General features: G+C 34.9%; 1 protein-coding gene across 2 annotated transcripts in view; it reads left to right on the forward strand.

Moving 5' to 3' along the window:
* Nucleotides 1-13,997, forward strand: part of SPOCK3 (SPARC (osteonectin), cwcv and kazal like domains proteoglycan 3) — a 181,800-nt gene that overhangs the window by 118,059 nt on the left and 49,744 nt on the right. For both annotated transcript variants that reach the window (XM_027676767.1, XM_027676768.1), the window contains one exon: nt 6,039-6,153. In XM_027676767.1, coding sequence (XP_027532568.1) covers nt 6,039-6,153 — 115 coding nt within the window. The remainder of the gene's footprint in view (nt 1-6,038; nt 6,154-13,997) is intronic.

Raw genomic sequence — 13,997 nt, forward strand, 5'->3', positions numbered from 1 at the left:
AGGCCTCTCATTATTCCTGTTACTCCCTTTTTCAATTAATTCCTGTCTTGTTTGAAACCTTGTCACAGAGCTGTACAAGGTGCCCTAAGTGCTGCCAGAGCTCTGTGAAATTATTCCACATGTTTTGTAGGTTACACTCATGTTAATATATCCTGGTATGATAATGTTTTAAAACACTGTTCAGTTGTTCTTAATGATCACTACATTCTTATGTTTCCATTAGAATGGATGTCTAGCCAGTTGCTACAGCTTGTATTTAAAACATGATTATTTTGTCTACCTTAGAGTAGAACATAGCAGTTTTCTGTATTGAATTACATTATATTTTAGCCTATTTCCATAATATGAGTATTTTTATTATGTTCCTATCTTCTGAAGTTACTCCTCATCCATGTTTAATAGGATATCTATTAGTTCATCTTCCAACCAATTAGAATCATAGAATCATAGAATAACCTGAGTTGGAAGGGACCCACAAAGAACATTTGAGTCCAGCTCCAGGCCCTGCACAGAACAACACTAAGAATCACACCATGTTCCTCAGAGTGTTGTCCAAACACTTCTTGAATTCTGGCAGGTTTGGTACTGTGACTGCTTCCCTGGGGAGCCTGTTCCAGTCCCCAACCACCCTCTGGGTGAAGAAAACATATTCCTAATATTCAACCTAAACTTCCCCTGACACAGCTTCAGGCCATTCTCTCGGGTCCTGTCACTGGTCACCAGAGAATGGAGATCAGTGCCTGATCCTCTGTGTCCTTCGTGAAGAAGTTGTAACTGCAATGTCTCCCCTCAGTCTCCTCTTCTCCAGGCTGAACAGACCAAGTGACCTCAGCCACTTCTTATACGACTTTCCCTCAAGGCCCTTCACCATCTTTCTGTTTCTCCTTTGGATAGATACTTTCTAGTAGATTCATATCGGTCATATATTTTGGTGCCCAAAACTGCACACAGTATTCAAGGTGAGGTCTCACCGGTGCAGAGCAGAGCAGGACAATCACCTTCTTTGACTGACTGGCGATACTTGCGTGATGTCCCCCAGTATCTTTTACTATTAATGTATTTTTAAAAGCCCTTTTTACTGTCCCTGACAGTACTGGCCAACTTCAACTCTAAGTGAGCTTTGACGACATGTGTTCTCTCCCTGCAGTGGCAAGCAGCATCTCTTTAGTCCTCCCATGTTACCCAACTAGCTTTCACTGGGCATACACTTTCTTTTTTCACCTTATCTGCAGAAGATCCCTCTTCAGCCAGGCTGGCCTTCTGCCTGCCTGACTTCCAACATTTGGGAATTTCCTGCTCCTGTGCCCTTAAGAGGTGGTATTTAAAAAGTGAGCATCACTGATGGACCCCAGCACCTTCAAAAGCATTTTCCTAGGGGAAATTAAAAGACAGAATAGTTCCATGGTTGTTGCTTAGCCTAGCTAAAGTCCACTAAGTGTAGTCTTTTGTTTTAAAGGTGAGACACTGAGTGCTACTCTCAGAGGATCACTTACAACTAGTTTGATATTCATATTACAATAGGTGCACACAAATAACCATAATATGACTTAATAGGTTGCAATGTAAAAGAGTGTGATGAGCCTTGGTAAAATCAAGCTACTTGCAATCTGATATTTCTCTGTTTTCTAGAAGTTCTTCCATAGAATGAATCTATATCTGTTATGATTTGCCTGATAAAACCCCATAACATGGTCCATCTTCTTTCTTCTATGTGCCCAGAAATCAAACTTACAAGCTGTTTTTTTCTGTAATTTTTGAGATAATATTTCCCTCTCTTATTTCTTTCTTCATCTTTCATTCATTTAGTACATTTTCTGTCCTTCAGAGTTTCTCAAAGGCTGTGAAGTTGCTCAGCCAGTTCAAGTGTGCAAGGCTGGAAATATAAAATTCAACTAATTTGAAAACTTCTAGACAGTATAAGTATTCTCTAAATGTTCTTTTTCACTCAACATAGAGATTTTACCTCTGTATAGGTGACACATATACATATGTGCTGACATATTACTCCTTTCTGTGGAGGTTTCCTGAATATTTGAAGTAATCAAAAAGTTTTAGATGTATATAAAAATTATTTTTACCTAGAACTTGGTTTATAAATACAAGGGAAGTCAGGATGTTTGGAACTTAATGTAATAAATAAAGTGTACCCTGTCCTTGCATTCACGCCAGTCAAATGCGCACAAAACCAGTAGGGTTTTTTCTTTGTATTTTCATTTTTTCATTTTTTTTCATGGAAAAGTAGGTGGGGTTTTTCATCTTGAGAAAAAACTTTAGGCTCTTTATATGTACAATATACAGAGATCTGTTTGGCAGCCTTTGACAGATACTTTGGAATGGAAGGTAGAAGAGCTTAATGAAATATATTACTGTCATTTAATCTTTGATAAGATTATAATAATACTTCTAAGAGCAGAGCTCATATATATCAAAATAACATGCACTGTAGTAGTTGTACCAGAAAGATAAGTGTTCTCATCTTTGCTGATGTAACAGTAAAGAAAGCTACATGAGTCGTGTCTAAAGATGACACATACTCTTTGAAGTTTTTCCCACAGATTTTAATTGCTCGTCTCTAGTTCACTAAACATGTACTTTGTGCAAGTAGTGAAGAATGTTGAGTCCATTTAAGACTGAACAGGTTTTCAAACAGGCAGAATATGAGTGAACAAATTGCATTTTTCTATGGGATACTTGACAGTACAGAAATGAGGAATTTTTTATCCTGAAATATATTGCCAAGACATCCTGTGGTACATGTTTTTTGTCTGTATTGAAGTGATTTATTTTCCTTAAGCATTGTGCAGCATATTGCTCTGAAGTTAAAAATACTTACTCTTCTATCTTGAAACAAAACATGTGAAAATTCATACAGCTGAAGTGTCCTTAGAATCAAGCATACAAATGAGACATGGTGAAACTCCAGCATAGAAAACTAATATGCTAAGAGGAAAGGGGAATCAAGATCAGAAGATAAAAAGCTAGATTTATTCAAAAGTAAAATGGAATTTTTTCATGCATATAAGGGATTGTGAAAAAAGTAGCACAAGCAGTTAACAGTTTATAAAACCAGTTTAAATAAGGAATATTACGAAATCTAACAGATGAGTTTCTTGAAAATTTCATTGCGTAATTTCCCCACATAGAAAAGTCACTAATAAAGCCAAATAAATAAACATTATTTTATTGCTATACATAATGTAATATTTCATGTATTTTTTTACTATTTAAACTATTTAGATATTTTCCCCACAAAACAAATAATTTCATCACTGTCTTCATCACTACCTCTCCTTTTTTACCACTACTTCTTGTGTCCTTATAGTCTGTATGTCACAAATTTTGTTTTTCTGTGGAGTTCTTCAGGTGTTTCTTGCTGTTCTACCAGCCTGAGAGTAACATGGAAGGGAGTCTTTATTTAGCTGAGCTATCTTAGCAGTATCCCAGTGCACTATTTACTTGTGGAATGATGACAAGAGGTTTGAACCAGAGTTACGTTCCTGGTGTCATTAGCTGCTGATATGAAATTATCAGAACAGCCTGGATTCATTTCTGACTTCTGCAAGCACCATGATTTTCCTTTGTTTCTGGAAACGACGAATATATCTCTGCTGCCTGCCTGCCTATAAAATGAGTTCATTGAGTGTAACATTTTATCATACTTGTGAATGGGAGTACAGATTTGGAAGTGTTGTGTGCTGACCTTGCAATCAGTATTTCAGGTTGTGAATATGTGCCTGTGGCAGGTGTTGGGCATTAAGTTTTTTTAACATTTAAAAAGATAACATTATTTGCAAATAAGACTGAGTAGACAACTTAAAAGGAAAACAAATCAAAAGGACTAAACTCCCAACTCATTATTTTAGCTGGAGCAGCTATGAACTATTTACTAGTCTCTTCAGCAACATTCAAGTGAATCAAAGTAGAAGCACTGGAGTCTGTAAAAATAATCTCTCAAAAGATTAAGTCAGAAATTAAAAAAATATTCCTTTTTTTGGCACTCTTGATACTCTGCTTCTCAGTAAAACAAATCTGGAATGGGTTTATATGTCAAGTTTTAAGTGATGGTCTCATTAAGTGGAGTAATCAAAACCTAAAGCACAGCTATCTGTAGGTATGACTCCTTAAACTACTTAAGATTGAACAATAAAAATTCTCAGATATTAAAATGAAAACATACCTATTTTTAACAGAAGCATGTGTTAAATTTGGGCTGCAATCCCTTCCACAAACTCCAAATATTGTTTTGAATATTAAAATGTGAATTAGGTCCTGTACTGTTTGGAAAGAGGGCTGGTGGGCATCGTAGCTCGTGCAAGCACTCTTCTGTACGGCCAGGATAATTGTGCAGAGATACAAAAGATATTCAGTTGTTTCAAAATCGTCATAGGCAGGTGTTTGCTTTGCTGCCATTTTCTGGTCCTTTAGGAGATATTATGGCTATATAGCTTTCAAATGGAGCAGTTCTGTTTGGGGTTTTTTGTTGTTGTTGTTTTTTGTTTGGGGGATTTTTTTGTTTGTTTGGTTTGGTTTTGGTTTTTTTGGGGGGAGGGATTGTTTGGTTTTTGTTTTTTTTTTTTAATTAAAAGGATTTTTCAGTGTCATTTTACTTTAACGGTGCCTTTTTGGCAAAAAGTAAAGTATACTTCAGCAAAAACTGAAGTATAATAATGATTTTATGGAAATATACAAAATGTGTGGTATCCTTTTCTGTCTTCTTTTTGTACTGGCAATGGTGCAAAAAGGTATTATTTCAATACAATGATGCAACTCAGCTTATGCTAGGTAGAGAACTACATGAGTGTGTGGCAGGGCTGAGTCTGACTGCATGAAAGGTTGATGAAGTTCTGTAAATTCCCAGCACTTACATCTGCAAACTAGTGAAAACCTCAAGTGCAGCCTGTCAGGAAGCTTCTTCATTCTTACATGGCTAGAGTGCTCCCACCCCTTACATATTTTTAGGAGGAAGAGAAACTTTGATTCCATGGTTTGCTGGAAAACCTGATAATTTTATAATGGAATTGCATTAAACTGAAGTTAGATAACCCTAAAAAAAGATGAGTCAGAGAATAAAAGATACGAACTCTGGTGAGATTGTTCTTCTGAAGTGTTGTGATGCAACACTTTTTGCTTGTTACTTGAACTGGTTTTCCGACTCATATATTTCTATGTCATTTACCTGAGACATCTTCCATCTTTTGTTCAAGGATGAAGAGTAACCATCTTTCTCTTTTTGTTTTTTAAAAAACTCTTTGTACATGCTTTTTCCCCCCACTTTGTTTTTGGGTTTGTGTTTTTCCTGATAATACATTGGCAAAACATACCAGGGAAAGATCTCTAGGTAAGGAACTATTCTTTTGGAATAAAAGTTCAGCTTTTCAGAAAGAATGACAATGTGCAATGATGTTAGTTTCTCTGTATGTGGTTTTTAGCAACATTATATTTGTGTCCTTGATACAACAATTCCATTTCTTGGTTAGATGCAATTAATTTTTATATGGTTTCTGGATTGGACCTGTAAGTATATAGATCAGAAGCACAGAAATTAATCTGTTTCCATACTGGAAAAGACAGTCACTATGCAGAATTACATCAAGTACAGCTTTCCTTTTTATTCATTAATGCTTTTTACTAGGATACTGTCATTTAAAGACAGAAATTAAGTTATAAATTCTTTAACAATTCACTGTTAATTGCTTCCTATCAGTAATCTAATTGTTGCTGTGTTTATTTGCTCATATAATATAAATAAAACCAATGCACTCTACTTCCATTTAGCATGGATATTAAAATCAGTCTCACATCACACATGCATTCATGCTTGAATCAAGTCTGAAACTGTAGCCAGGTTAGGGACTAAACACTTTGTACCTTTATCTAATCTAATTTTTGGGACGAAGGTAGCATATACTGCAAAAAACTTTTCCTAGCACCTGTGTCTGCAAAGATTTAAGCACAATGAAAAATTGCTTCAAAATTCTTAAAGTTATAATATTCTGTTATATGTTTCTATTAATGATAGTCATTCTCTCTCCTTACAGTGCAAATTAGAGTATCAGGCCTGTGTCTCAGGAAAACAAATCTCAGTGAAATGTGAAGGACGTTGCCCTTGCCCTTCTGAAAAATCCACAAATGCAGCCAGAAGTGATAGGAGAGGTGAGTGATGGTAATTCGTGTAATATTTTTAACAGCTCATTTCCAGAAGGAAGTAAGATTTTGCTCACAGGAGATTACAGTTACCAGAAACACTGATTATTCTTGAATAAAACCAGCTTTATTTTGTTCAAGGTTTTCTTTGCCAAGAGTTTTGAAATTGTACCTGTAGTAAAATACCACAGTGTTTTTCAAATGAGCTTTTGTAGTATGACTTACTGCTGTTCTTTTTTTTTTCTTTTATACTCCTTGAGGTGCTTATGGCTATATTTAAGACAAAGAAAAATTCCTTCCCTGCTTCTTCGTGTTTTCAGTTGACTATTCAAGAAAACAAAGTGTGATAGAAAAAAATGGAAACTTAAAAGTTCTTGTTACTGGTCATAGGAGCAAGTAGTTCCACTATGGAACTATAGTAAAGGCTTCATTATATAAATGAGTCAGTTTGACAAGTGCTTGATAGGAATAAATCAGCTTCCTTTTGGACCGTGCTTGAGAACAGGCTGCTAGAAAATGAAGTTCCTTTGTACTCCTCCTTAGCCATTGGTGCAGCTGGAACAAACTGGTGGAAAAAAAGTGGTGGCTAAGCATATTTCAGTGGCTCCCAGGTGATTTTGGAAGGTTGTTGTTAAACAAAGCATGATACCATCTTTGGTGCTTCTGAATAAAGAGCTGTCATAGCATGAGGTTTTAGGGCACCATGGACGTGAATTTGCCAAGAGAAGCATGACTGGAGATCTGCATTTGTTTCTTTCTTTAGACTGATCTCTGTTAAATGCAATTTTTTGTTCTTTCTGTATAGTAACACTTTTGATGAGTAAGCTAAAATTTTTTATGCACAAATATCATTGAAAATACAGCAGAATTAGTTTTTTAAGATTTTTTTTTCCTGTAGCAACCTTATACTGATAAAAGAAACCAACATTACATTCCTGCATTATGTTAATGTTGGTATTTCACTATCGTTTGATGCACTGTTCCAAATGTATTGTGCAAGAGTCTTACTGTTTCCATTATAAACTGTAGCTACTGCCAAAACTATTTTTTTTCCTAGTTTAAAAAATAAATTATTGTTCTTTTAAAAATGAATAGAGATGACCACTATAAACATTGATTTGTATGCAGGCATACAAATCAATTAAAAAAGTGCTCTGAAACACTCATTTAGGTCACTTTTTTGGTCTTCAGCAATATAATTGATTGTGTAATTAAATATTAATTGAATATATGAAATTAAATGCTTCCTGTGCTGTAACCCCTCTGCAAACTTATAGTGTCTTGATTTTTTTTAAGATATTAATTTACAATTTCAAGTAGTACCTTTAAATAAGTAGATAAATCTGTCATTTGCTTGCATTGTCAGACAGAATGAAAAGCACTGGAAGACACAGCACTGTATGGTTAATGTGACCCCTTTAATAAGATATATAATGTAACCCCAATGTGGTTGCAGTATTCACTAGCAATAATTTCTGCATCTCCAGGATGAATATGGGAATATTTCCTTAATAGTGGGCTTTAAGTGAAAGTAAGATAATGAGCTGAAAAGAATCTCTCTGTGAATAGCAGGCCTATGATTCTCCAGTGTTAGTCTTTTAATATGGTATCATTGCCCTCAGTTTTTACCAAAATAAGATTAGTGTGTTCTCTGCTGGAAGTTGTTTCAGCTGATGCATTTATTTTTGTCCTTGGTGTGTCCGTTCAAGCACATTCTGTTTTTTGTACTCCTGTATTGAAACACTGAAAAAAAACTAGAGACAAATTTTTTTTGCTTCAAAAAATTGGAATTGTTTTTAATTAGGATTGAGCTCTTCTTGAAGATTTATGCTGCCAAGGGGTCAAGATTGCTTGTGCTTAGTTATGTAAAAGAGAAGTAAAAAGGTTCCCATGGGTATGGGAATTAACACTAATCCCATCTTGACAGAATATCAAGGCAAGTAAAATACAGGGCTTTTCCAAATGCTGCATTTTATTGCAACACTGAAATTTGAATATCATTTTTTTACAAGGCCAAAGGCCAGGAGACTTGAGAAATACAAAAGTGAGCTGAGTATCATTACTGAAATTTCAGCCATTTTGGTGACAGTACAAAATTTCTTAAAACGGCAGTTCTTATAGCAGAAGTTATAAGAATACAAGTTTTGTCTTTAAGTAGAACTCCATAAAGCGTCCTAACGGTTGGACTCTGTGATCTTGGAGATCATTTCCAACCTAAATGTTTCTATGGTTCCATGATTCTAAGCTGTATACACATATGTCAGTTGCTTACAAAATTGACGAAGCCAAACAGACAAAGTAAGATTACTGTGCCTGTTTCAGGGATAACTGAAGTAAGGGTTTCCTAATATACATCCCTTATCTAAGGCAATTGTTCATCTTTTCAGATTAAAAAATTTACTGACTTTTTTGGTGTATCAGGAGAGCAAAGTATGTCTATGAACTTTTCCAGATTAGTCTTGGTGTGGAATCCCATACTCCTTTGAGAAGCAAAATTAAACCAGTACTCAGAAAAACAGATTTTCCTTATAAAATGTATGTGAACCTAATCATAAAATCATAGGATGCTCTTAGTTGTAAGTGAATTCTGCAGTTTATCTAATCCATATCTCTGATGAATGCATGAGGCAGATGAAGGCATCTGGGTTTTTGTGAAAACTGTCTCATTTTAGTGATACATTTAGAAACATTGGATCTAATTGATGTTCAGGGGCCCTTAGGTTGAATCCATACATGAAAGGGCTAAGAACTTTATCTGGAACCAGATGTGTAAGTTGCTGACAAAACAAAAGTAACAAGCAAAAAAAGACACAATAAAATAAAGATCTTTCTTTGTCATATCTTTGTTTTGAATTTAGTTTAGAGAAAGCAATGGGTGTCATATAAACTATAAACTACAGTAAGCACTCCAATATTGTTTTAGTTCAAGACGTTACAAGAAAAAAAAAGATGGACAACTGTAAGTTATTTTGTACTGTTATTTAATTTGATATTTAATTCATAATTAATATTATGTATATTAATACAATTAATATAATGTATATTAATACATTTAATTATTGGTGTAGATCAAGAACTATGTTGCCTTTTTTTCCTGCAAAAAGAAATAATGCAGTCTGTGGAATAGGTGTCTTAGAAAAAAGTAACTGCATTTACTTCTTATGTCATTTAATGTGGTATATGTAAGGCTTTATATATATATTTTTACAGTATAATACCTTATATTTTCTAGCTGACTGAAAGAGCAGTTCTGAAAACTCTTAACTTCTGAAAAATCTTAACTCTTAACTTCAAAGGTATCTAAGAAAAGCATTCATTGTAACTTGTCTTAAATTTACTCTACTCAAGAGTACACATATTGGGAAAGTTTAATTATTCTTTAATATAAAAAACTTGACAGAGTGCCTATGTTTTATTTCCCTGTTGAGCTACACTAAAACTGTGATAATTGTGTGCTGTGACATGCCCAGGATCCTGGTCTTCCAAACAGACTATTTCAAAGTGTGCTACAGCATCCTCCTGGATTATCTCTTTGGCTATCTTCATCATAGAAATAAGATTGGGATTCTGCCCTGACACAGAGTCAAGGCAGCTGGGATATGTAGTCATACCCAAAAGCTCAGGATCAGTTGAAGGTCCTGCAGTTTAAATGGCAAAAGCTATGGCATTATGGGTAAAATACTGAATATTCATCAGCTACTGAAATAGAAGAATTTGCTCTCAATAATTTTTGAGTTAATTTCTAATAAATCCTGTGATAAGAGTTCACTTGATATTTTCACTAAAATAACAGAGATAGGCTTATATTCATGGAAGAAAAAAAAGGGCTTCTCTTTATTTCATCATCTGAGGAGGGCTATATAGGTAAGACTGGAAGCTTCTATAAACATACTCTTTGAATCTAAGCTTTTGCCAGGTGGAATTGAAAAGGCAACATTGCATGCTGAAAGGATTTTCAGTTAGCATATATGAAAGACTTTAATCACAGAATATAGGTGCTCTCTCAGCTGTATCCTGTTTTGTACTGAGTACTGCTGAATTGTTAATTGCTGTTGAGAGATGAGGATAAGTAACAGTAGGATTAAAGACGCTCTGGATTCTGTTTCATTCTGTGCGCATCAGTGCTTGAAAAGCAAATAGGGGGACAGATAGCAAAACAGGACTCTCCCAAATTCTCTCATTTAATTTGCATAGCATCATCTTTTCAATACATGACTTCCACCACTCTTCGTATAGTACAGGTATAGATGCCAAAAAAGAGCTTTTGTTTTGTTTGCATTCAGAGAGTACACTGAATGGTTTCCAGACTTAAAAAATAAAGAGATTGAGGGCCAAAAATAATGTTTGTGTTAACTCCTTAATCTCTACTTTGTATTTTTGCCTTTCAAAGACAGGTAGTACTGTTTTGTAATTCCCTTTTTCTCTTTTGCCAGATGAACTACAGGACATCAGCACAATAAAATCTGTATTCAAACCAGCATATATTAGACCAATTAGACCTGATATTATCAGTGATTGGTTATGGGGTAGCCAGAAGGAGCCATTTGTGTGAGACAATGAGCAAAATTCCCATCTAGAAGGTGAATAGGTTCATGCTGTGTGGTCAAGAATAAAATTTGACTTTCAAACCTCAAATAAGACAAAGATAATCCACAAAACAAAATTAGTGTTATATTATAGTGCTGTTCGGGGTTTATTTACAAATATATTAGTATGTTTTAAAACATTTCCTAAAAGGTCTAATTGTAACATTTAATTTTACACTTTCATGCTTGTTACAGAAAGTAAGTGACTAGCCTATAAAAAGATGTACAAAGAGAAGTGTACTCATTTTCATCTTGGGGAAACTGTTCTCAGTTGTTAACTTTCTCTGAAGAACACGTACAGTAAATGGAAGGAGGTGGTCTCAGTAGTCTGGGAGTAGCAGTAGCAACATTTTATTTATGTGACAAATTTGCAGTAGGTAATTGTCAGCTTTCTCATCTACTGTTCTTCTTAACCATACATTTATATTCAATAAAATATTTTATTATGTAATTACTGCTGCAGTTCTATAGACTGCAACATTAAAAGAAAATCTCTATGCATTTTTAGTTGCTTAATTTTCATTAGAAAATGTTACTGATTTTTCTCAAAATAGTCTGTAGCAGAAACCTGAAATACAAGAGCAAAACTATCAGTGGTATCAGTGGAAGCACTCAAATTAAGACAGTGTCTCATCTGTTCTGGTATATACTGTTTGAGATTGATACCGTTTTGTGACAACAAAAATCTGGGCTAGTATGTCTGCTCTTGCCTTTACTACTGGCATCAACATGAATCTTGTCATTGATTTAAATGTAAATAGGCTCTAACATTGTGACTCAGTTTCCTTGTTAGAAGAAAAGACATCATCCATAGGTAAGCTTTCTTACTCTATTATTTCTGAACAGTATTAATGCTTTGAAACCTTTTATGATTTTAAAGGTACTACAAAACTAAAATGTATTACTGTATATCCATTTTAGTTCTTCAGAAGCTATTGACTTAGCAGTAAATGCCCATTTTGCTTTTATTGCTTTTTTACTAGAATACATAGTTTTCACTTGTGAATCTTAAAACTGTTCATCTTAGACCTATATTTGTCCAGGCACACAAGCTAAAATATTGGTTTTCACTTTTTTTAATTCATTATATACATTTACAGTAATGGTGAGCTGTAAGTATACATTATATATAAATTGAAGCTATTTGAAGATAAAGTGAAAATTGATGCATTGTAGATTTTTATACTTTGAAATTTGGTCAGCCTAATTCATTAAGGATGGGGTTTTTTTCCCTCTGTTGTATTAAAGGTGAATTATGGACCACTTTTTACTTGATCTTCAATAAGAAGTACTGTTGTTTTATCAGATTTTAGTGCTTTGCTATATGTTTTATAAATACTAGGTTATTTCTGAGATAGCAGGCTAATAATCTTAGCAACAATTCATTTGTATCGGTAAGTTAGTTCTATATCTATGATAAAAAGGGAATATGCTAGCACAAAAATACTGTATTATTGCATTTGTGAGACATCTAAGATTCATTACTGTGTTTGTGTAATGATGCCTGTTCTGCTGGTGCTACGAAAAATTCAGGAGCCATAAGCTGGGGTGAGATAAGAAAGGGTTTAATTATGCCAAGACAAATAGATGTTACACGGCGTGCGCCGGGCTGTGCCCGAGATGTTACATTTATAACAATATCTGGCCAATCCCAAGTGTGTCCATCCTCTAACTTTTGGCCTGGTCCACCCCCTGGCCCACCTCCTGGAATTGGGTCGGGGGGCTTTTTGGGACCCCCTCTTCATCGTTCTTCTTCATCTTCGGGGTACAGAGAGCAGAGTGACCCAGTTCCTTGACTCTGTCCTGCGGTTTAGGCCAAGATACAAGTGTTCTCCAAACAAGACAGGCTTACCTTGACTAAGAGACTAAACATCTTCTACTGGATATGGGAATAGGGTGAGAGGATTAAGGAATGTATAAACTAAGGGGTGTTACAGGGAGGAGGGAGAAAGGGGTTTGTTTCTAAAATCTACTTCTATTACCTATAAAACTTATAAGGTAGAAAAATAAAAAATCATTATGGGCTTAAGGCATCAGTGTAATAACAGAAACGCAATGGAGCTAATTTGTTTTGTCCTTTAATGTTAAGATAAATTTTCTGCATGAATCTTGTTTATATTTTTAAACTGAATATCTTTTTTGCTTGAGTGATGCTGAGCCAAGTAAAATTGTCAGCAGTATCCTCTTTCATTAATCAAACTCCATTCTAGGACTTTCTAAAAAGAGACCACTCCATCATAATTAGTAGTAATCTACTGTAGTGTGATTAGTAACAATCTAATGTGGTGAAGAATGACAGAGAATGTGTTTGGAATGAGAGTGATCTGACCTGTATGCCCACAGTCCCCGGTTCCCTCCTCATATAGCCTGAGCTTAGCCAGAACCCACCCACATACCAGGCTTCCTTCCCCTGGAACCCTGGGAAAGGTTGGAAAGGAGAGGTATAAGCCACTTACTGTATATTGCCTGTGTGTGATGTGGAAGCGATGAAAGGCGAGTGGAAGGACTTTGAAGGACTGGGGAAATGGAGATGCAGCTGTATAACCTGTTGTTAGACTGTAGAAGTGGTTCCATTTGTCAGTTTTGCTTCAGATGCATGTTTTTCCTATAATTTCAAACTTCTGCATGGAAAAATGTGTGTTCAGTTTGTTTTAAACACCTTTATAATTCATAAAGGATAACTAGGATCGGTTAGTCTATTGGTTGATGATATTTTGGCTAAAAAATTTTTGCTTTTGCTTTCTGTTCTTACAGGGATTAAAATATTTGGGAACAAGCGATAGAAATATGTGTCATGCTGAAAAGAAGTGATATGACAAATGCAAGTAGAGCAATGAAGCAGAGACATTCTAGTAAAAAGTATACTATTAATTCAAATCAGAGTGGAACTGATAGTGTGAAAAAAAGAAAACGGGTAGAATGTGCTTGAACAGTGATTTATATTTTTGTAATTCTCTGCCATGAAGTCATAATTGCAGAACAAATTAAAATTCCATTGAACTCGACTGTTAGAAGGAAGAAGTGAAGGATTAAGGGGAATTGTCCATCCCATAATAATATAGTTTATATAAAAAAGGCTAGAGTGTATATGCTGTGTTTATGAAAAATAATCCACATAACACTGCGGAACATATTCAAGAATGCTTTGAAAAAGGACATTTTATTGTTGCCAGGATTAAGTGTAATCCTTAGAAAGGATTGTTAGCTGAGTGCTTGTTGTCAATATTGCAAAGAGCTATAACACTAAAGGGAAAACAGGAATATTAC

Source organism: Neopelma chrysocephalum, unplaced genomic scaffold (assembly GCF_003984885.1).
Source record: "Neopelma chrysocephalum unplaced genomic scaffold, ASM398488v2 Primary Assembly neopelma1_42, whole genome shotgun sequence".
NCBI classification, from domain to species: domain Eukaryota; kingdom Metazoa; phylum Chordata; class Aves; order Passeriformes; family Pipridae; genus Neopelma; species Neopelma chrysocephalum.